Source organism: Microplitis mediator, chromosome 1 (assembly GCF_029852145.1).
Source record: "Microplitis mediator isolate UGA2020A chromosome 1, iyMicMedi2.1, whole genome shotgun sequence".
NCBI classification, from domain to species: domain Eukaryota; kingdom Metazoa; phylum Arthropoda; class Insecta; order Hymenoptera; family Braconidae; genus Microplitis; species Microplitis mediator.
Window position 1 is genome coordinate 24,444,287 of NC_079969.1, and position 24,941 is coordinate 24,469,227.

Sequence of the window (24,941 nt, forward strand, 5' to 3'; positions counted from 1 at the left end):
TTCTATTTATCCTTTATATATCACGTTATCTTTATTGCATTTCTAGTTGACTACTCATTTTCACACCTAGTGATCTCAGCTACTCCAAACCTGATTTTCTCTTCAATTTTTTAAAAATAAATACAGATTTCTTTGATTGACTGCCCTCTTAGTAGCTCTTTGCATGTGAGGTCCAGGTCTGCATCATATTTTCCACCTGCCACTCAATAATTATTTATTTCATCAATAGGCCATTTTACCAAAGAAAAATTATTTTTAGGTCTGACCATCGTTGATTCTGTATAAGAAAATCCAGAATTTTTAAGCTTGAATCCCTGGGTCAAAAATAAAACGTCTCAGGCTTGCTTGACCTTATTTTCTTTTAGAGTTATCGATTTGCCGACGATTTACCGATAAGATCTCGACTTTTTCGACTTAAATTAAATTTTTGTCCACTTTTAGAACTTTTCTCATCTTAGCTTGAACTTATTCGTCTTTACTTCGAGCACGACAGTCATTTACCTTACTTTTGACTTGCTGAACCGAGTCGAAAAAAATTATTTATTCGCCTAACTTTAGACTAGGTCGATGGAGTCAAAAACGAGCAGTATTTTTTAGAGTAAAATTTTTTTCAAACGTTTTACCTTAGTTTTGACTTTTTCGCCTTACAGTTCGACTCAAATAAGTCTAAGCCAAGTCAATTTCGACTTGATTTAAACTTTTTCATCTTCAATCGTGACTAAGTAAGCCAGTTAAGTCCAAGCATTACACTGAAAATGAGCCAAAATGGGCGAAAATACAGATTCTGGTTACATAATCGTGGAAAAAAATATCAAAAAATGAAGTTATAGGGCGACAACTGCTCAGGTGCGTTCAATTTCACCTTCTGCATTATAAAAATTATAATGGGAAGCCGTAGAGTCTTAGCATAAGAGCTGTAACCCTGGAAATCGGGCAAAAATGCTGATTTCGGCCACATAATGCTAAGAAATAAGATAGTAAAAATGAAGTTATAGGGCGACAAAAGTTACAGAATATTTACATATAAACGTTCGTACGTACATACACACAGACAAGTTACGATATCAACTTTGGAAAGTAGAAAGGGTATTTTTCCTGGTTGATTTTTGTTTCTCAGGTTCGTTGAGCTCTGAAAAAATTTCTGAAATAAAATTTCTAAATTTTATGCTCATTATAAGCAACAGAAAATTTTTAAATGTTAAAATAAATGATTTTATGGATTTTAGTTCCTTTGCGCAATAAATTTGACTGAGGCTATCTATGTGACGAACTGCCGATCAGTGGCATGATCGCCCCCCCCCCCCCCCCGTTTGGCATCCATGTCAGAAAGGCATCATTATATTATCTGAAAAAAGATATCTTTTAGAGGCGAGACAAATGTTATCTTTTTGTTAACATTTGATCGTAACCTATATTTATCAGCTGATGATTGGTATTCATATATTTTATGTTTAGCTTAGTGTAACCTACAAAATAGATATACGTGCAAAAAGTGTTTGATAAAAAATGTATTTCAGAAAAACATTTGAAGAATTATCTATTTTTTGGCTACTCGAACGTCGCTTATCGACGGTTTTCGTTAAAACTTTTCTGGCCCCACTTCGGGTGTCGTCTGTTTTTACTTCCACTCTGGATATTTTACGTGTTAAATGTTCTTCCACTTTTCTGTACGCATGCGCAGTTCATAAATGTTCTGTAGTGGGGGTAATTTCCGAGGTCTATTCTCTTACTGGGACCACAATACCACTAACTGCTACTGCCTACTAGTTACTACGTACGCCATTATTATAGTCAAGAGCTGATAAACCCACGCCGTGGAAGCATATTTTATTCATTTTTAAATTGGAGATATTTGGAGAGTAATTATTGCGGATTGGACTGGAGGTTTGGTTATCGGGGATTTTGGAGTTCAGGAGGATCCGGAGGTTATTGGATTGAGGAAAGGACCGGTGGAGAGGAGGTTGATGATATATATGTTGAGTGCTTTACAATATTTAATAAGTTAATATATCCACTTGAAAGTAAGAAGATCATATTGTGTGGTAGTGGTTCAGGGCACTAGGTTTGCCAAATCACTAACAATAGAATATAGGAATATTAATTATTTATTTATTAAAATTATACTTAATAAGTTACACTCAGTTTTATATTATCAAATCTTTTATTTTTTTATATCGCTACAGCTGTAGCCAGATAATTTATTATATAGATATATTTATATCTAGTCAACCCTAGAAATCAGCGCTTGCTTTCGCGGCTTTGATCTGGGTTGTTTGCGCGTTAACGCGACTGACGCTCACCTTATCGTCGCCTGCCGATACTACCGATAAAGCCGCCACAGTGTTACTATTTATCGCATTGTTTATTTAAAATATTAAAAAAAAATTTAGTTATATATACATGAGATATATTAATCATTAATTTAATAAGTTTGAAAAGTATTTTTGATAATTTGAAGAGCAATTTTGCATTTTTTTTAATTGGAATTTTTTATTGTCATAAAAATATAACGGAAGTAATAAAAAATGTACATAAAATTGTCATTAGCGTGGATACTTTTATCAATTGCAATTTTTGATTCTGTTGACTCGGCACTGTAAGTTTTTGTATTTTTATTATTTTTAGAAAAATTTTTAGCTTACGCAAAATTACATTGTCTTACACAAAAAAATTTTAGTTTTAGCCGACATGTGGATAAACTTGATTCTACACTGGATAATCATATATTTGATGATTCGCAAACAAAAACACAGATAACACTCGATGAAATTAATCTAAATGGCTTACAACGAAGGTATTTAAATATGAACTATATTAATATATGAAATAAAATAATTGACTGATTATATAACTTCATAGACATGTATTGACTTGTTAGTCCAAGTATTTTGAATTTAGATGTGAACGCAATAAATATTTGAAAAGGCATAAGAGTATATTGAATTTTTTTTCAGAAAACGTTCATATTATCCTAGTTTTGGAACAGGTCGTGGCTACACAGGTTCTCTGTATGGTCGATATTTAATCGGAAAGAATGCGGCAAATAATATATATGGTCCAGGTTGAAGGCGTTGAGAAAAAAATGAAATTGAAAACAAATATTGTTTTTAAAATTACTCTTAATTTTATACCAAACCATTATATAATATTTTCAATGTACAAATAATGTCTCATAGAAAATCTATTTTTATTAAAAAAATTAATGTTTCATTTTTTTAAAATAGTAAATTAAGTAACTTATAATAAATGAAAATAAAAATGAAAGAAAAAAAAAAGTGTTTTTGTTTGTGAACAAACTCACAAATTACAGTCTAATACTTTTTATAAAAAATAGTTTTTAAATTTGAACACTGACTGTAAATTTTTCACAGTACAAAAAATTTCTCGGCGCAAGAATTTTTACTCGCCCCAAGAACATTTTTACTTGTCTCAATAAATTAAAAAAAATCACAGATTCTGGCCACATAACCTTAGAAAAAAATATCTAAATATGAAGTTATAGGGCGACAACTGTTCAGTCGCGTTCTAAACGACACGCTGCACGAGAATAAATTTGTATTCCTAATTATGTATGCTCAATGAAATAAATGTATTGCGGCAGAAATCAATGTGAGTGATCAAAATCAAGATTTGAATGAGTTTTGACTTAGGTCAGAGCAATAATATATGAAATATCCGAGAAAAATATTAAAAACTGTGTTTTTTCAATTTTTGGCTGATAATACGATTTAAACTAAAGAACAAGTTAGATGACATTATATGATGATCGAAAGAGACTAGAAAGAGGAAGAGTTGTTGTCATTTCAGACACATTTTAGTACATTATATTTTGATTTATTCGGAAAGAATAACATCTTATGTTATTTTTTGTGACAGACACTTGAAATGTACGACATTTAGCGCCTATAGCCGGCAGCTAAAAATATTAGATCAGATACAGCTGGTAAAAAAAATACCTAACCGTTCTAATAGTGACGTGATTAACGGATCAAAAAATATATTTTGGTTACGTGTGCGATAGCAAACGATCAAAAAATATCGAAGTAACTTAACGAGCCATCTTGTGACAAAATTTATCATATTAATTAATATGCACTTACCGACTTCTCTCTCATTTTCAATAAATACTTAAAACAATCTTACCAAATAAGTAAATGCGGGTTATAACCTGCCATTTATAGGTACTAAATGTAGTACATTTCAAATGTAAATCTGTTACTTGGTTTGAGAGTTAGATTTATTGTGTGAAAAAAAAATTTACTTTCGAACCAAGCATATACAAATCTTGATTTAAGAATCCTGAAACTCTTTGAGCCAAGAAATAAATTCTTGAAGCAAAAAAATGGAATTTTTTAAACTTGTATTCTTGGTTCAAAAATGTTTCACTTGAATCAAGTCAAATTTTTTTTCTGTGTACATGCACACTGACATACCCTCGGATATCATCTTTAAATTTATCAGAATAACTCTCTAGAACGTCGAAACGTCAAGATCTGTTTGAAATTCGGTTTTCGAAAATCGGACTGAAACCAATAACTTCCTTTTTTTTTTTTTTTTGAAAATTTTCAATTTTCTTGGCGGGAAGTTAGAAATTCGAGTTTGTCTTGTGAAAATTGGCTCTTAGTTTTGACTCGGTATACCACGTCTAAATCGAGTTTTATCGTCTAAATCTGAGTTTTCGACTCAGGTAGAAAATAACTTTTCAAGTTACGATATCAATTTTGGAAAATCGAAAGGGTATTTTTTCTGGTTGATTTTTGTTTCTCAGGTTCGTTGAGCTCTGAAAAAATTTCTGAAACAAACTTTCTAAATTTAATGCTCATTATAAGCAACAGAAAATTTTTAAATGTTAAATTAAATGATTTTATTTTTTGATAAAATTTACTAACCCACCGTATGATAGAAGATTCATCTCCAGATACTTGTAATATATGAAGTATCTCATATATAATAAAAAAAAAAGAAAAATGTATTTATTTATGTGTAATTTATAATACAAAAAGACGATAAAATTCTATTCGCACAATCATTTGTAGAGTTAACCAACCCTGAGACGTGATTTAACTGACAGGGGTGTAGAATATGTTGCACAATACATGACTCTCTCCATTCTTTAGCCATAATTGTATCCCATATTACCCATGGGAGTTTGGTCACCGACACGGTAACAAGGAATACTATCATCATAATATCACCCTCGTATACTTTTCTTAAACAAGTTTTTTTTTGTCGTGTATCTCCAAGACCTGTAAATAGTTTTTCGACACTTTCGTTAGCCGCCAAAAATACTTTAACATAATTTTACTTAATACTTAATACACTGTAAAAAATCAGGACTGAATTCGGACTGATTACGGATTTTATTTAAATCCGGATTCATTCCAAATTAACTTCTTTTAAAAGTGAATTTCACTCTGAACCAGAACTTCACTATTAAGTTAAACTTCCCTTCGGAAGAAATTTCGCTTTAAGAGGATTAAATAAATAGACAGTCATCTGCTCTGCATGTACTCCGAATTTACTCCGCGTTCACCCCGCCAATTTTTTACAGTGCATTTACTCAAAAATTTCGGATAATTATTTTTCTAGATCATTAGAAATTTTACGATTTTTTAGGTTTTTCACAGATTTTTCAACGAAAATAATTTTCTAGATATTTTTTTTTCTTAAACTATTTTTTTTACATAAATACAAGTATGATATTAAAATAAATCCTAATACATGAATTATAAAAAGTTTATGTCTATAGAAGTAGAGATTATTACTGGGTTTAAAAAAAAATTGTTTTTTATAATTACTAATTTTTTATAGCAATACTTCTCTCCACCGTCCAGATACTGCATTAAAAAAATTATTTTTACTTTATAGACAATTAAATTCTCAATTGAATTACATTTTCTAGCACCGGATTTTATTGACCAGATTTAAACCCATGTTAAAATTAAAAACTTAATCAAAGTTTGGAAACTCGAACATTTATAATAATCAGTTTAATAATTAGAAAAAAATTGACCCACTACGGACACACTAAAAAAAAAATTATTTTCAATTTCAAGTTTTATTGATAAGTAATTTTGAACGGTTGTTTAATAATAATTTCAAATTACAATTATTTTTTATTTTGTTTCCGAAACAGAATTGAAAAAAATGATAATTACATTCAATAAGAAGTGTAACAAAGACCGAGATCATTTCTTTTCGATAAGAGATCTGTTTTTTTACATTTTTTCCTGTAAGGATAAATTTTTTAAAATGATCGTCTAACTAGGGGACGGTAAATGCAGAGTAGAGGGAGCATCAATATAAGCGGCTTACCTGCCGCAATCAAAATATTAAATACCCGCTTAGAATCGTTCTATTGTCAAGAGGAACTTTTTATATTTATAAACGTACATTGCTATTTATTTCGACTCTTTTATAAGATGAATAAACAATTTTTTTTATGATAATTGGAAATAATTATTTTTTTGATTTTATTTCACTCAATTATAGATTTCCTTGCCATCTTTAAATGTTATATTAAACACAAACGGAGTGTCATATATTACTGAATTGTGATTTGCTTTGAGATGATAAGGAAATGTCTTTATTTGTAAACTCAATTTCTCGGAACATTAGTCGGGATGATGTTTTCTGGAGATACTTTTCAAAGATTCTATTGTTAACTTTTCGGAGGGATACATTTAATCTTATACTTGAAATTCAAAGTAATCTTTAGTAAATTTAGTTTATTTAAGCATTATTTTATTTATTTTTTTGTTTATATAAAAGTCATATATATAATTGATGTCCTAAGATACTAATGAATGAATTAATGAATAATTGTTCCAGTGTATAGCCGCATGTACGACCTTTTACACTTTTTGCCTTTACATCGCAACTGCTTCCTTTCTTTTATCTGCTTTTCATTGTGCGGCTGTGGCCCGACTTGTGCTTATACTGTACTGTACCATTACGGTGATACCCTATCCTCCACCTTGGCTGTGGGGGTCTAGGGGCAAGGAAAACCACAGAGAAAACCATTGCCAGTACAGTTCGGTTTGGGTGAAGCTCCATTGGTCGATAAAATTCCCATTTTACCGATCACTGGATCTTCATCCCGCGCCTAACGGTCAGAGACCTTCGTTCGAACCCAACGCGTGGCTAAACGGTCACCCAGCCAAGTAGTGGCCATGCTCAATGCTACTTAACTTCGGTGATCGCCCGAGCCACGCGTGTGCCGAACGGCTGCCTCAGCCGCTTTATGTCCTAAGATACTATTTTTAGTACACTTCAATGACATCAAAGATGTATGAAATGTTATTAAATGAAACATTATTAAATTTTAGTTCAAAATCCAAACTAAAATTAAGTTTGATGATTAAGCCAAAGATAAATAAATTTATAAAAAATTTATCAATGCCCAGACCGCACCACGAGGAGGTATCATCAATTGCGATCCGCACACATGAAAAAAGAGGATTAGTCAATGATTGTTTTAAGTAAAAATAATTAAATTTTCACTGAACTCAATTAATGACTCAACTCTTTTATCGCGTATTAAATCATTTTCTAGAAGGTATATACATACATACAAAAAAATATTTACAAGTATAAACAAAATGGTTGTTTACATTATCGAGCAAAAGCCAGACATAATCTCGTGGATACGGACAACTGGTTCCAAACTTCTCAATCGCCGTTTTTGAAGAGCTGGCTTCACTTCCTTCGGAACCGTGATCAGCTCCACCTCCTTCTCTACGATGACGGGCTGTGGCAACGGGACCTTCCTCTGAATGGGAACCATTTTCGTCTTGATGTTGACGGTAATGGTTGCCCTCACTCTTTGGTAGCTCACTGGGCGGAAGTTTATATTTCCGTCCATCTCACAATCAAGTAAAGAAGTTGTTGCGACTCCATTTACTTCTTCAATTTTTGCTCTTTTTGATTGAGCATCAGGCTCAACGTCAAAAGTCTCGGCACTCCGTTTGAATCCAGTCTTAACATCGCATGGACTTGAAACAGCGAACTGTACACTCATGATGACAATGAATTTTCAAAATGTAAAAACTTTTGAAGATTTTATTTAAAACCAAAGACAACTTGGTTGAAAGTTTGAAACTAAATGATGTTAAAATTTTTGGGACCGGGGTTTATATACTGCAATATACTTTAGGGAGGGGATTTTGTATCCAGTTGCACTCAAATTTCAGTAACCAGATTTTAATGGAAGGGCTCGTTAAAATACTTTACATTTATTACTTTCCCATTCGTACCCATATTAATATTAATCCTAAGGATTAGCATAGATAAAAAAAGGGACTATTCGGAGACAATTATACCCGTATGTCTGCTGCTTCTTCTAGCAAAGAGTGCATTGTTTTCAGGTATAGGTACAGATCATTGAAGGTAATTACACTTTAAAACCATTGAATGTTAAGTATATTGTTTGTATAGTATTATCTATTGACTAAAATACATGTATACAAAACACCCTTATATGTAACTTAAATACTTCATGGAAATCCATTCGGTGAAAGAAGAATTTTACAATATTTTTTACTAAAAATGGTCTGATAAAATGCCATAAGTTTTCATTGAATTCCATATAATTTTAGAGACAGTATTTGTTGTTGAAAAAAATTATTAGATTAAAAAGAAATAGTCAATCAAATACTCCAAAAAATACATACGCTATGAATTCTAAAAAATGATCTGTGCAATGCTTTGTCTGAATACAGAAAAATTGAACAGAAGAAATTATTATTTTGAAAAAAATTCATCTTTCTCAACTAAAAATTGTTTTTGTTAACGAGCAAATTTGTAAATTACATCAAACTCATTGATCGAGACTGGAAAAAAAAAATTTTTCTGATTTCAAAGTTAATAAATTTTTATTTGTCAGCGCAGTAGATTGCAGCATTTAGATGCAGCTTTGGATGCATTATCGTTTAGAACACATACGTATATACTCGGAACATTTGTTTGGTTTTTTTTTAAATCTAATAATTTTTTTCAACAACAAATACTGTCTCTAAAATTTTTTGGAATTCAATGAAAACTTATGGAATTTTATCAAACCATTTTTAGTACAAAAAATTGTAAAATTTGTCTTTCACGGAATGGATTTTCATAAACGTTTGAATACTAATTTAATTACCAATTTCTCACCATAGTCACCAGACATGAAGTATTTAAGTTATATATAACGATGTATACAAATACATGTATTTTAGTCAATAGATAATACTATACAAACAATGTACTTTATACTTAATGGTTTAAAAATATTACTACCTTAAATAATCTATACCTGTACCTAATTACGATGCACCCTTAGCTAGAAAAAGCAGCAGACATATACGGGTATAAATATATATGTCTCCAAATAGTCTCTTTTCTTATCTACACAAACTTTTAGGATTAATTTTAAGATAGGTCCAAATGGGAAGGTAATGAATAATGTAAAGTATTCATTGACCTTTACTATTAAAATCTAATTACTGAAATTTAAGTGCAACTGAATACAAAATCCCCTCCCTAAAGTATATTGCAGTATATAAACCCCGGTCCCAAAAATTTTAACATCATTTAGTTTCAAACTTTCAACCAAGTTGTCTTTGGTTTTAAATAAAATCTTCAAAAGTTTTTACATTTTGAAAATTCATTGTCATCATGAGTGTACAGTTCGCTGTTTCAAGTCCATGCGATGTTAAGACTGGATTCAAACGGAGTGCCGAGACTTTTGACGTTGAGCCTGATGCTCAATCAAAAAGAGCAAAAATTGAAGAAGTAAATGGAGTCGCAACAACTTCTTTACTTGATTGTGAGATGGACGGAAATATAAACTTCCGCCCAGTGAGCTACCAAAGAGTGAGGGCAACCATTACCGTCAACATCAAGACGAAAATGGTTCCCATTCAGAGGAAGGTCCCGTTACCACAGCCCGTCATCGTAGAGAAGGAGGTGGAGCTGATCACGGTTCCGAAGGAAGTGAAGCCAGCTCTTCAAAAACGGCGATTGAGAAGTTTGGAACCAGTTGTCCGTATCCACGAGATTATGTCTGGCTTTTGCTCGATAATGTAAACAACCATTTTGTTTATACTTGTAAATATTTTTTTGTATGTATGTATATACCTTCTAGAAAATGATTTAATACGCGATAAAAGAGTTGAGTCATTAATTGAGTTCAGTGAAAATTTAATTATTTTTACTTAAAACAATCATTGACTAATCCTCTTTTTTCATGTGTGCGGATCGCAATTGATGATACCTCCTCGTGGTGCGGTCTGGGCATTGATAAATTTTTTATAATTAATTTATCTTTCGCAAAATCATCAAAATTAATTTTAGTTTCGAGTTTTAACTAAAATTTAATAATGTTTCATTTGAAGCATTTAAAAATATTAAAAAAAAAAAAAAAAAACGTCCCAAATAGTCAATTTTTAAAGAAGTTAATGGCTATTCCAAAAAATAAAAACCTTTTTTATATTAACTGATAACTTTTCTCGGGTAAAGGTAAAAAAATTTGAAAATTTCCTGAAAAATTATTTTAATGGCGTAGAGAAGAAAAAAAAATTTTCAGCCAAATCAACAGGGGTCGGGTTCAAAAGTGGTCGAAAACGGGGTATCTCCAAATTTTATAAAAACAGTTTGTTTTTTAAATATTCTAAAATAACTTTTGCAAATATAATTGAGCATTGTTTCGATTTTTTTTTTGTTAAGCTATTTCAAAAATCAAAAGTTTCCGTTAAAAAATATTAGACTTGTTTCCCAGGAAAAAATCGTCATGGACGATCATGCGCGATCGCGATTCAGGGATGGTCGTGCATGATCCAGACATAAATTTTCATGATTCCTGCGTGATCATGCGACGTTTTGTTCAATCATGGACGATCATGCATGATCAGGAAAGAATAGTCCCTATGATTCGTGAAATACTCATGCATGTCCATGCTTAATCATGAATGGAACATGCATGGAGCATGTCAATTCATTCCCAATCATGCACGACTATGTATAGCGAAAAATTAACAATCATGCATTGTACCGCATGAATGAGAATGACTTGGCATGAGCATACATGACCATGTAGAAAAGTATGGATTTTATAAATTATCCATAGGAATTGATATGAGTATATGGATTTATATTTGAATTCATGTAGGAAACCATGGGTATCTGGATTCCCATTTTGACATGGTGCAGATTCCCATGGGAAATCAAGGTAAACATCGAATTTCGCAAAGACGTAATATATGTTGGCCATTGGACGGTATTCCAACCAGGTGGTATATATTTCCCTAATTTCTTGGGTATTCCCTAACTTTTCTTCGAATTTTATCCATGTGAACCATAAAGAAGAAATAGTATAAAATTGGCGTGTAGCCTTCATAAACGCTTGACGAACATCAGGATGAAAATTTCGTTGAATTAGATATTTTAGGAATTTTAATGTTAGGGTTAAATCATTCCGTGTTATCCTTAGTGCTGCGTAAAAGACCAGATGCACATGAGATCCAAATAAAACGTTTGTCAAAAATTTTTTTGAAGCTCATCAATTTTAACCCACCTGATTTTCATGAATGGATTAAATGAATTTGGAAAAAATTTAATTAATTAAACGTTTATTTTTATTTTGACGATAGTAGCTAAAGCTATGATTTTTTTATCGATGATTAAAATATATTGAATTTCTAATTTTTGGTTCAATTAATAATTAAAATTAATCTTTTTTCTCACCTCCGGGCGGAAAGCGTCAACTTTCGTCCCGCTGTGCAAAACGAACTTGCCGCTTTCCGCCTCCGCCGAGGAGAAAAATAGTGTACACTCCTCGGGAAGTAAATAAGAAAGCCTCAGATCACATGTTTGTTGAATTACATGTGATCTGAGACATTTCTTACTTTACTTCCCTAGGTGTGTAATATACTATTTTTTCTAAAAAATAATTTAAATAAATTTTTTTTTTTCGAATTACAAGAACAATTGAATTAATAAATTCTTGCCAAATTGGTTATGATAATAAATAAATTTGCATTTTTTTTCAATTAATAATTAAGATTAATTTCATTGTTAAATTTGCTTGTAATTGATAGCTATAATTATTTTAATTTATTTAAGAAAAAAAATCTAATAACCGAATCAAGATTGAATTCAAATAATATTTTATTTTTTAAAACCCTGAGTTTTCAAAACATGTTAAAAATCATCGTAAACTAAATGAGATTGGTCAGCCTAGTGGACAGCGGATGTGATTCATAACATGACGGTCGTGAGTTCGAGACCCGTCACTCCTTCCACTGTATTATTAAAAAATCTTCTTTCGTTGAGATTTACAAACAGAATTAATTGAGAAGGTTTCTTATGCCTACTAAATTTTAACAATTTTTATAATTATTCAATATATGAGATTTACGATACGATAACGATTTTATTATAATTTTTATTACATTTATATATAAGATACAGATAATTAACATTAGTGTTATTTATCTATAATGTATGTCTAACATTATGAATAAGTAATAATATTTATTGATAAATAATATTAACAATGATAGTCATTATTATCATTATTATTACGATTAATAAATTGGTTTAATCACATTACATAAAAATTATTCGATTGATTTACCTACACTCGGCAGTTTATCACTTACAATTTGATTGCTAATATGAGCTTACTGAGAATTTATTTAATTTCTCGATTTTTCATACATTTTTTTTTTAATAATACTCTAGATTTATTTATTTTTAATACTATATATATAAATTATTAATAATCGATTTGAGTCTACAGAAAGCTCATAAATAATGAAATAAAATTTTTTTATAAGTTTACGTAAATTGTGTAGAATAAGCCGTAATCAAGATCGAAATTTAATTATTTTTTATTATTAATCATTATTTTTTTTTATTACTACTACACTTGAGATAATATTTACAATAGTAATGATATCTACAGGTTAATAAATATATTCTTTATATTCATATATTATCAATGACTAGAATGATGACTAGAGAAATTAAGAAATTAATTTTTATTTAAAATGTATTATTTTCAATTTGAAACTAAAATTTTATCACTCGAATTTTTTAAGATTTTAATTTCTATATAATTTGAAAAATTTATTAAGTAAATAATAAAAATTTTTATTTAATGTATTCAATTGCATAGTTAATTTTTTTGTTATGGTTAAATAATAATTATCATCTTTATTATTATTATTTTATATTAATTCGTTGAAGTTGGATTATTGTTTACTAAATCATAAAATATTGTTTTCGGTCGACAAGCCGAACAATCTGGAATGGTTAACTCACGTGTTTCTGCATCTGTAACAATATAAAGTTATTAATTATAGACTGTAAAAAACTTTGGTACGAAAATGGCGCCCGAAAACTTAACACGGGCGTGTAGTGCGAAATAGCGGTGTTCAAAATCCGTGGCGTAATTTATCCATTCGTGTAATATTTCGACTGTTTAGTCTACTTTTTTGAAACTATTCCGTTTTCTCTTATTTATTTATTTAAATATATTTAGGGGAGCGAAGGGCAAAACGAGGTACCCCCAAAATTTCATAATAAAAATGGTTTTGTTTTAAATGTTTTTCAAACATTTCAAAATAGCTGTAGTAAATATAATTGAGCATTATTTTGTATATTTTTGGTTCAGAGGGGTCTGAACTTTTTTCTCTATAACACCCAAGTCAACAAACGAAACTATCCTTGTTGTACTTGCGCAGTAAATGGAAACTTTGTCCACGTTTTTCTCTTAAGCAAATTAATATTTTTCAAAAATCAAAACGTAGACTGCTGGTTTATAATGCATCGAGCCTCGTTCTTAGTTTTGCGGTTTGAGGTTAAGTTTGAGAGAAAAACTTGGATGAAAATTAATACTTTTTCAAAAATCGAGTTTCAGTCGAAAAATAGTAATGACTTTTGTTTTATGATAGAAACTATTAAAAAATTCTTTTTTTTTTCCTTTGTACCCAACAATTATGTAAAATGCGTAATTTTTCTTTATGTAAGTTACTTGTAAAAAAATTTAATTTATTTAACGTCCATAAATTTTTTTTTTTTCATCTTTTTTAGAAACTACTCCATTTTGCCCACAAACATGATCTTTTTTTTTTTTAACCGCAACTTAAAATTTTTTTTATTTACTTTGCATATCAATAAAAATAACCCTGGTCAAAAATAAAACATGATTTAGACTTGGTCGTCTTAAATCGTGACTAAGTGAGACCAGTTAAGTCGAAACCAAGGCGAACTCACCCAAATTCGCCTTGGTTTCGACTTAACTGGTCTTACTTAGTCACGATTTCAGACGACCAAGGCTAAATCGAGTTTCATTTTTGACCCGGGAACGTATTTGAGACCTCGAAAACTTAGTATTCCCTTAAGTACCCCGTTTTGCCCTTTCCTCTCCTCTAATTAGTGTTACTCATTGTAATTTCGATAACATTTTCAACTACTTAATCAATAACTACATTAATTTTATGGATAAATTACATAGTATTTGTATCTTTTACATATGGAATAGTAATTTTTCACTTCTGCTAAAAGTAAAAGCTATCGGATCTTATTAGTACACGGAAAGAATTTTTTGATAAAAATTACTCTGTAATTTCGAGTAATCCTGGGCCGTTGCAAAAAATTGGTATTTTTTGTTTTAAATTTAATATTTTTTGTTTAAATATTAACGTTGCTAGACTATGTTTTACTCTACTACTGAGTAATTTTTTAAAAGTATTATATTTAATCGATTATTGTGAATATCTCATCTCAATCTATCAATTTTTACTCCATGTGATTAATTTTTACTTCCTAATATACCATTCTTTTAAACCCATTAACTGTTTGATGAAAAACTGCTTATAACTCGAATAAATTTTCTTATCTATGGGAGTAATTTTTACTCTAAACTGCAGGGTAATATTTCAGTAGTCTCCGTTAATCTTCGGTTAATATCGGCTTCAATTAAATGTCTTTTATTTTGCTCGCGACAACTTACACGTTACGCACACAAACGTAGACTTGGAAAAAAAGACGATCTCTGTAAATCTCTATAACTTAATATTTATTTTAAAATTAAAAAAAAATTTGTATCTTTTCTTTTTCAACACAATAAGAGTAATTTTTTTTTTATTCTTTTTCAAAATATTTATTTTAAGTCATATTCTAAGGCAATTAGATGGTTATTAGATTTTTTTATGGAAATTTCAACCTATTAATTGTAATTTTTATTGTAATTCAATATAAATTTTATAAATCGAATCATCAACTTTTTATCATAACCTACGAGTAAAAATTAAATTAGAGAAAATTTTTATTGAGACAGCCGCTAGGTGTAATTTTTACTCGCAATTGTGAGTAAAAATTAATCTGATTGATTTTTACTCACTGAAAGAGTGAAATTTCAAACTTCGAAAGTAAAAAGTCGTAATGGCCCAAGATTACTCGATTTAGAGTAATTTTTAGAATAAATAACATGGCAATATTCATACGGAAATTCTTTCCGTGTAATTTCCGGTTACTTTCCACATAGTAATCATAACTAAATTTTGAGATCCGTTTTTTTCCCTGCACAATATTTGGTGTAATTTAAAGGCCTGTAAATATGAATAAAAAAAATTTGCATGCATTTTTTTTTTAATCAGATTATTTACATAATAAATATATATCATATTTTTATGAGTTCAATAGATGACGGAAGTAATATATATTAATTTATGTAAGCGTCATAAAAGTTTCTTATTATATTCCAATAATTTATTGTTCAACGTGACACCTGTATTTATCGTAAAATAATATTTTTACGTGCTTTTGATTATGATTACATAGTAAATATAAAATTTTTGATGTGCCATTAGTGTAAATAGTTAATTTTTTACGTCATAAAAATGGTATTTATTCACAAGGCCAATGTCGTGATAAATAAGTATGTTATCTTATTATCTATCGTTATATTATGGTAATTAAAATAAATAAATCTGTTGTAAAAAATTCGAGAGTAAATCAAAGTAAATTCGAGTTGCATTAAAATCTATATCACCCGAAATCTCTTCGTTGAAAAAAAACTCCCTTTTCATTCCGTATGCGGAGCGATTTTTTGCAAAAACTCCAGAACTTTGAGTGACGAAGAGAATTCGGATGGAAATAAAATTTATAATCACTTCCGATTTTTTACCGTGATAACGTAAATAATAAAATTAACAATAAGCAAATGAAAGAAATATTTACTAAGATACAGAGATATCGGTTTTAATTTTATGTAAAATTGAAATTTGTTTTTGAATTTAATAATTACGATTTTGAAATATCGAAATATATTTTATATATATTTATATGCACGAAAAGTAAAAATAATAAAAATAGAACATAATTAATAATCAAGATTTAATTTATTTATATTCATTAAATCAAAGTTACCTTGCATCAATAATATATCATAGTCATTAATAGTCATTGGAAACAAATAGTACTTGAACCGGAATTAATAATGACAATAATAACTGATAGTAAAAAAAAAACAAATCAAACTAATTACTACGATAACGACAAATAATATAAATTATTAGTAGTATTTAACAAATTATTATAATGTGATATTAAATAAATTTTATTATCAGGAAATAATTAATTTTATTTATATAAACATTAAATTTAATGAGAAATAAATATAATTATTAAATGTTTAACTGCATTGAAGTGTGTCAAAATTTAAATATATATATAAATATATATATGTATATATAATATATATTATATCAAAATTGAAACTGTTTTTAAAATATTTGAATATTTACACAAAAAAAGGATTTCTTGGCACAGAAAATTTTTACTCGCCCCAAGAAAATTTTTTACTAATCCCAATAATTTCTTGCATTATGAAATGAAAACAAAAAATTTCTTGAGGCAAAAAAAATGTTTTTAGTCTTAAGAAAACTTTTGTTTTCATTCCATAATGCAAAATATTTCTTCCGCCGAGAAATCCTTCTTTTTTGTATAGACAAAAATGCCCTCTTCTTGAATAGAACCGCAAGTGTAGAGACAGTCAGTCAGATATTTCCATATAACAATCTTGTTCAAGGTTTGAACAAGCCTGGTCTCAAGTTCGATAGACGTTAGTGTCCTTTCCTACCTATGTGTCTTGCTGCAGATACTTGTAGTTAGATTTCAATAGCTGTCTAGTGCAAGCCTTGCACGAGAAATTCTTGCCAGATTATAACTCAATTCTGGAGGAAGACCACAGTTGACAATAGTTGTGCATGGCTTGCTCAAGATCTGCTCAAGGCTCAAAATTGAGCTTGAGTCGTGAGCAGATCTTGAGTAAGTCATGCGTGAGTACCTGCCGTAAGTTACTGGTGCAAGAAATGCGCCAGAAACTTTTAAACTGCACCGCATCTAAGATATCTTCAATATTCTTGTGTACAATGCCTTGAGCAAATCATGCACAAGTCTTGATGACGATTTCTTGCTACTTGATTTCGCGCAAGGCCCATACGTAGAAAAAGACACTAGTGACTAGAGGTTTTACTCAAGGCACTGGCACCAGAATCTTGCTCAAGCATGTGTTACTTGGGTTGATAGCGTAACTTGTGTCTAAATAAAAATTATTTTCTTGATTTTTTTTTTACCGCGGAAACTATAGTATTGTTATTTCTAATTTAAGTGTGTCATTACTTTACTGTATGTAAGCGATATATTAATTATAAGTTACTAGTTATTACAATATATATGTATATATGATTTGTACACGATTGCTAAAAAATAAATGACGTAAATTGATGTAGGTCATTTGTAATTAATAAAACTCTAATTAATAGGAGCATAAATTTTAGTTCAAATTATCAGTAGTTAAACATATTTTAGTAGCACTATATTTCCGATAAGATTAAATGTAAATATATAAACAATATTTGACAGCAGCAATCGTAAATATTTAATTATTAGTGTTAACACGCGTGTTTTACAGCTGGAAAAATAAATGACGTATTTTTATTTATGTTTCGAACTATATAAATTCGTGTCATTCATAACATAATATCATAGTACAATAAACTCTTCGACAGATTGATTACATTCGAAATTATATAAAAAAAAAAAAAATTCAAAGTGCTATTATTTAAAAATCGTTTAGTTTCACTGTCGTCTCATTGAGGCCAAGTATAGATAAGATTTTTTTCAACATTTATATATGTATATATATTTATTTATTTATATATATATGAAGAGTACTTTACAATATTTAATAAGTTAATATATCCACTTGAAAGTAAGAAGATCTTGTGTTACTATTTATCGCATTGTTTATTTGAAATATTTAAAAAAATTTAAACTTCATATACATGAGATAAATTAAATCGTTAATTTAATAAGTCTGCAACAAATTTTTAATAAATTGAAGAGCAATTCTGCATTTTTTTTTAATTGGAATTTTTTATTGTCATAAAAATATAACGGAAGTAAATAAAAAATGTACAGACAATTGTCATTAGCGTGGATACTTTTATCAATTGCAATTATGATTGCAATTTTTGATTCTGTTGACTCGGCACCGTAAGTTTTTGTATTTTTATTATTTTTAGGAAAATTTTTAGCTTACGCAAAATTTCATTGTTTTACACAAAAAAATTTTTATTTTTAGCAGACATGTGGATAAACTTGATTCTACACTGGATAATCATATCTTTGATGATTCGCAAACAAAAAAACAGATAACAGTAGAAGAAATTAATCTAAATGGCTTACAACGAAGGTATTTAAAAATGAAATATATTAATATATGATATAAAATAATAAAATAATTGACTGATTATGACTTCATAGACATGTCGTATTGAGTTGTTAGACTAAGTATTCTAAATTTAGATGTGAACGCAAAAAATATTTGAAAAGATATAAGAGTATATTAAATTTTTTTTCAGCAAACGTTCATATTATCCTAATTTTGGAATAGCTCGTGGCTACACCGGTTCTCTGCATGGTCAACATTTAATCGGAAAGTATGCGGCAAATGATATATATGGCCCAGGTCGAAGGCGTTAAGAACAAAATAAAATTAAAAGCAAATATTTTTTTATAATTACTCTTAATTTTATACTACACTTTTATATCATATTTTCAATGTACAAATAATATCTAATAGAAAATCTATTTTTATTTAAAAAATTTATAATGTTCATTTTTTTAAAATAGTAAATTAAGTGACTTTTAATAAATAAAATAATAAAAAAAAATGAGTATTATTATTTGTGAACAAACTCATAAATTACAGATTAATACCTTTGATAATAAATTACTTTAAAATTTGAACAATGACTGTAAATTTTCCAGAGAACAAAGAATTTTTTGGCGCTAAAATTTTAACTCGCCCCAAGAATATTTTTACTTTTCAATAAATTGAAGAAAAAAAAAATTCTTAAAGCAAAAAAACTTTTAGAGCCGAGAAAAAAACTCTTGCACAAGAAATTTTTTCTAGTCCTGAGAAAATTTTTGTCTTCAGTTTATAATGCAAAATATTTTTTACGCCAAGAAATTCTTTTTTTCTGTGTAATAATAAATAGTTGCGTAACAACATATCCGCGGACAAAATATCCGCGGAAATAATATCCGATGAATAAAATATCTACGGACAGAATATCCTGAAAACGAACATACCAAAGATATGAATTCATAAGATCAAAATTTTCATAGTTAAAATAACAGTAGAAGAAAGTTATTAAAATCATATTTTATAAACATTTATCATTTAATTCATTAAATACTTCATGCGAAAATACATATGATTGATATATTCATAAATAGGTGTAAAACATATCGCTCTCTTTTCACGAATTTTGTGTGTTTGGAATTACAAAAATATACCCACACATAAAATGGTGTGAAAAATAGCGCCATTTTTTCACTAATTTTTTGAGTGTGCAATTAAATATCTATGGACAGAATACCGATATATATTTGATCAATTGAATTTTTATCGACAAATATTTAATCAATTGAATTTTTTCACGGTTATTTTGTATACAGGTTTTTTGTCCGCGTATATTTTGTCGCGGATATTTTATCCACGGATATCTAAGCGTGTCACTTAATAAATAATTAATACCAAAAAAGAAAATGAAAAATCATTAAATTACAAAAATTTAATAATAATATTAGTTAATTTATTACTCATTAGAGTACTGTTACAGTTACGACTAATAACTATATAAGTGATTATACTATCTGATGATTATATACTCGGTAAAATCCAAGAGAGAATTATCTTATCGTCACAGATTTATTTGAAACGCGTGCGCAGCTTAAGAACATTTAATCCCGCCCCTGTATAGCAAATTTGAGCAAGGGAGCTTTTCTGAAAGACAGCCGACTGCCTCGTTATCACTCTGCAGTGATATCAAACGCCTCTCATCATCTCTCCAGTAAACACTTCAGTTCTGACTAATTACACTGATTAAACGGCAACTTGGACATGCTTTATTGTTTTACTTTCAAGTATCGAAATTAAGTATAGTCAAAGAGAACTTTAATTAAATAATAATAATTGAAACTGTTTTTTTTTTTTTTTAATTTACTTACTTTTCATTACATTTATATTTCGGTAAAATGTATTTGCATTCCAATTATCCAACGCTTTTGGTGATGGAACAGTTGGTTTTACGTCATTAATTGTTGCACTCTCTTCAGATATTTTTTCCGCTTCTCGTTCCTGTGAATAAAACAAAAAATTTTTTCAATTTCCAATTACACTATCAGACACATATATCTGAAGTGTCAGGAATAGTAAAGACACATATAAGTTTAGTAATAGTTCATGTCAAAACAGGACTGAGTACTGTTCTGGACGTTAATGGGAACTACGAGATCTCAGTAACCATTCCTGTCACTAAGCAGTAAGCTCTCGCATTCTATACAGCAAGAGCTGTGCTGAGAAGTTTGTATATTCTTGAACTATGAACGACGACTATTTTGACAGTAAACAGTTATATGTTTCATTTACTGTGTAGCACAGCACTGGTTACTGTTTAAAAAGTAATAGTACGAGCTAAGCAATGACTTACTCCTGATCTGAAATCAATCAGTCATATTAACATGTATTTTTCCCTATATTTTTCGTCGATTAATGCGCAGAACAGTAACCAGTACTGTTTCTTTCTATCTTTAGTTGACTACCCGTCATAAGCCTGCCCGTTATAAGCCTCTTCCCCTCAATCGGCAGGTACTGAGTCCAAACAGCTTCCCTACTTAACCACTTTTTTGAGTTTCGTACCAGACATCCCGTTATAAGCCTTCGTTAAAATTCTCGAAATTATAAACTAACAATAGGAACAAAATATCAAAATTAATTATGAAAATTTACTATCGATCTTTCGCGGATAATAATTTAATAAATATTAAGTAAAATATAATTTATTGTTGATAATTGTAATGATTAATTACAATTAAAGCTTCTGTTACAATTTAAAAGTTTTATTGAGCATTATGTTGATCAATAACAATTATTATTATTATTACTGTAATTAATACCGTTGTCATTATAATTTTTTCCAGTACAATTATTATTTGTATAAAAAGATAAGTATTTATTTCAGCGCCATAAGCACTAGAAAAATCGGGATACTGACGTATGTAACAAAACGTAAATATGACATTTAAAATCATATTAAATAAAACAGGCTTATAACGAGTAGTCGGGAACAAAACTAAACGCACGGTAGAGGAGAGACTGAAATTTCAAGAAAAATTTCCCTACGTTCCCTAAACCAGGCTTATGACGGGTAGTCAACTGTATAAATTTTTAGAACAGTGTAGTTATTTTTAACTACAAATAGTTATTTATATTTTATCGTGACATATTTTTATTAGCTCTTTATTTAACTTTGATAAATAAATGTAATTATGCACCATTTTTATTCACATATTTATATTTACATTAACACACATAGATAATTAATGATAATACTGATGGTGATGTACATCCAGTAGTTTAATTAATTAAGATCACTGTGACATTTTGATTAATCTGTATGCAGTTAAGTCATTTTTTAATTATACTTTAAAATGGATAATTCAAATCATATCAAAACATTTAGCTAATTAATTTATTTTATCTTATGGGAAATAACCAAAATTAATTAGTTGTATACTAATTAATTAATACAATATTGGATTTAATTTTTAAAAAATTTTAAGAAAACTATTGACCAGACAGAGGACAGACATAAATTTTTTTTATATGCTGATTATTTTTTACCGTAAAAAGTATTACCGTGAACTTTATTTACGAAATTATAGCCGTGAGTATATATAAATATAAATATGTTTGTGTATATTGTATTCTAAATATGAATAATAAATAAATAGATTGTTCCGGTTTCACTTTTGTCACGCAACGATTCATTTTTAACGAATGCCATTACGCTGTACAATAAATATTTATTAGGCTTTCACACCAAATGTTTAACAAGAAAACAACTTTTTTATTTATTTTTAAACTATTTTATGGATAAAAAATTTAAAAAATTTTATTTATTGGAAAAAAGATAACGCTTTGTTTAAAAATATGAATATTATTTTGATTTTTTATTTACTTGTTTTTATACTCGAAGATTATTACGCTTACCGCGATGCACGAGTAGTGATAGCGATGGCGGAAACGCTAGTTAAAGCGAATTATTGCCACAACTGGTATCTATGGTTATGGTTATTAATTATTCAGAGGTTTATTATCATACAGATCACTATTCCTCTAAGTTTATGATTACACTTTTATTTTACTTTGTACAGAATTTACAGTCTGACGTAAATTAAATTTATAAAATATTTTATATATTATTTCATAGACTCATTAGCATAAATTATTTAAAAAAATGAAAAAAAAATGGTAGAACAACACGATTGGGTAATTATGCAGAAGTACACGCGAAAATGATAACTCGGCAAATTGTAGTGTAATTAGTAAGGGAATCTGGGTCAAATCGAGACACGATTTTTTTTTCTAGTTGTCCGGGGTAAAATGAGACACTATCCGTACAAAAATGGATCGATCACTCATTGATCACTGACTGATAAATCATCGATCACGGATTGATCAACAACTCATCGTTAATTGATCAATAATTGATCAGTCAGTAATCAACCACAGATCAATAAGAGATCACTTAAAGATCAATAACTGATCACTCTGAGGAAAATAATCTGATAGTGATCAATCAGAGATCAGTTAAAGATCACCCAGTGATCAATCAGCGACAAACTATAGATCACTCGGAGATATCATAAAAATTGAGTAATCCATCTTTGTACGGGTATTAGTAAGACGAAAAAAATTTCTTCTTGTTTGAAAGTGATTAGTTATGATTTGTAAAAAATAATGAGGCAAGTTGATAAGTCAGTTTTTATTTTATTTATTTTATTGACTATCGGAATAAATTTTATAAAAATTTAGGCCAATTTTACCTCAGAATTAATTAACTTCTTCCTATAGTCAGTAAAATAAATATAATAAAAACTGACTTATCAACTTGCCTCATTATTTTTTACAAATCGTGACTAAAATTTAATTTATTTAATGCTGTAAGATGGACGGCGGAGTTGAATTTGAAACTTGCTATTTGCTACTTACTATTTATAGCAATTTCCGAAATTTCGATATCGGAAAATAATCATGGAAATGGAAATGAAATTCTATGATTATTCTCTTCCATCCATAGCATTCTTAGCAATAGTGAATATTCTAATTCATTGTTTTAAAATATTAATTTTTTTTTTTTTCATGATTATTTTCTGATATCGAAATTTTGGAAATTGCTGTAAATAACGAGTAGCAAGTAGCAAATATCAAATATCAAATTCAACTTTGCCGTCCATCTTACGGCATTAAATAAATTAATATTTAGTCACGATTTATAAAAAATAATTGCGCAAGTTGATCAGATCAGTCCGTTTTTATTTTATTTATTTTATTGACTATCGGGAGAAGTTGATTCTGCGGTAAAATGGGCCTAAATTTGTATCAAAATTTTTTTTTTAATTGAAAACTTTAAATTAGACGCACTGTAAAAAAAAAAAAAGACTTTTTTTTTATCTCAAAAATGCTGTAATATTTTGCCCCAGATTTTTCCAAATACATTCTTTCGAATCCGAATGTATAAAAGTTGCAGTTTATACTGTAATTATTAAAATTACGTCTTATAATTTTTGAAGAAAATAAAAAAATTGTGATCAATTTGCTTAATTTTTCAAAATGAATGAAATAAATTTTTTTGTAAAAGATTCTGACAGCAAAGATAAATATTATTTGTGATGGGTTGAAAATTATCATGCTCTTATTGTTTGAATTTGCCAATAAATATAAATTTGTGTCACGGTTTAAAAAATGTTGCAGTTATTATCCGTAACATATGTTTTAAAAAGGGAACACGTAACATGCCACCTGTTCTGAACGAATAGAATGGAAGGTCGAGAATACGATTCATTTGATGAGCGATATGTTTTGACGGGACGAAAGCCAAGTACATCCAACGAGGTTCTATATATCCTTGCCGTGTCAAATTACATCACAATAGATTGTACTGGCTGAGGATAGAAGGAATGGGGTAGAAGGGTGTAGGAAACAATGTCCCCTCAAGCTTCTTCTACTTGGTATACAAAAACATAATTACTTCAAATCCCACTCTATGAAAGTTTTATCACGGTTATATTATGTATATATGTAGTATATACTATAATAATAGTTATTCGTAATATACCGACTACTATCCTACACATTGACGATATGACGACTCTCCACGCAGTCCATTAGACAACTAAGATAATTAATGTTTGCCCGGGTAAACAGTCAATGCTTATATTATAGAGAATATTATAGGTAGATTACTTTGAATATGTTATATATATATATATATATATATATGTACGTTGAATAGACCTTTGTGTGACCCCCCGTTTTTGTT

General features: G+C 29.0%; 2 protein-coding genes across 4 annotated transcripts in view; one reads left to right on the plus strand and one right to left on the minus strand.

The window, feature by feature from the left end:
- Nucleotides 1-13,070: 13,070 nt before the first annotated feature.
- LOC130665275 (SKI family transcriptional corepressor 2) overlaps nt 13,071-24,941 on the minus strand; it is an 81,679-nt gene continuing 69,808 nt past the window's right edge. For both annotated transcript variants that reach the window (XM_057465604.1, XM_057465600.1), the window contains exons 6-7: nt 20,566-20,695; nt 13,071-13,314 (exon numbers count right to left, since the gene is read on the minus strand). In XM_057465604.1, the coding sequence (XP_057321587.1) occupies nt 13,214-13,314; nt 20,566-20,695 (231 nt within the window). In that variant the 3' untranslated portion in view covers nt 13,071-13,213. The remainder of the gene's footprint in view (nt 13,315-20,565; nt 20,696-24,941) is intronic.
- On the plus strand, nt 18,142-19,185 carry LOC130665287 (diuretic hormone class 2-like). 2 transcript variants are annotated; one of them, XM_057465614.1, is made up of 3 exons: nt 18,142-18,543; nt 18,632-18,742; nt 18,912-19,185. In XM_057465614.1, the coding sequence occupies exons 1-3, from the start codon at nt 18,461-18,463 to the stop codon at nt 19,030-19,032; spliced, it is 315 nt and encodes a 104-aa protein (XP_057321597.1). In that variant the 5' UTR covers nt 18,142-18,460; the 3' UTR covers nt 19,033-19,185. The 2 variants fall into 2 exon arrangements, with proteins under 2 accessions (XP_057321597.1, XP_057321604.1); XM_057465621.1 differs by having other exon boundaries at nt 18,635-18,742.

What these genes read in the sequence shown, in the direction of transcription:
- LOC130665287 (XM_057465614.1), top strand. Translation starts at nt 18,461, where the DNA reads ATGTACAGACAATTGTCATTAGCGTGGATACTTTTATCAATTGCAATT. An exon ending in GATTCTGTTGACTCGGCACC is followed by an intron (nt 18,544 to 18,631) that starts GTAAGTTTTTGT and finishes TTTTATTTTTAG; the next exon opens with CAGACATGTGGATAAACTTG. An exon ending in CTAAATGGCTTACAACGAAG is followed by an intron (nt 18,743 to 18,911) that starts GTATTTAAAAAT and finishes ATTTTTTTTCAG; the next exon opens with CAAACGTTCATATTATCCTA.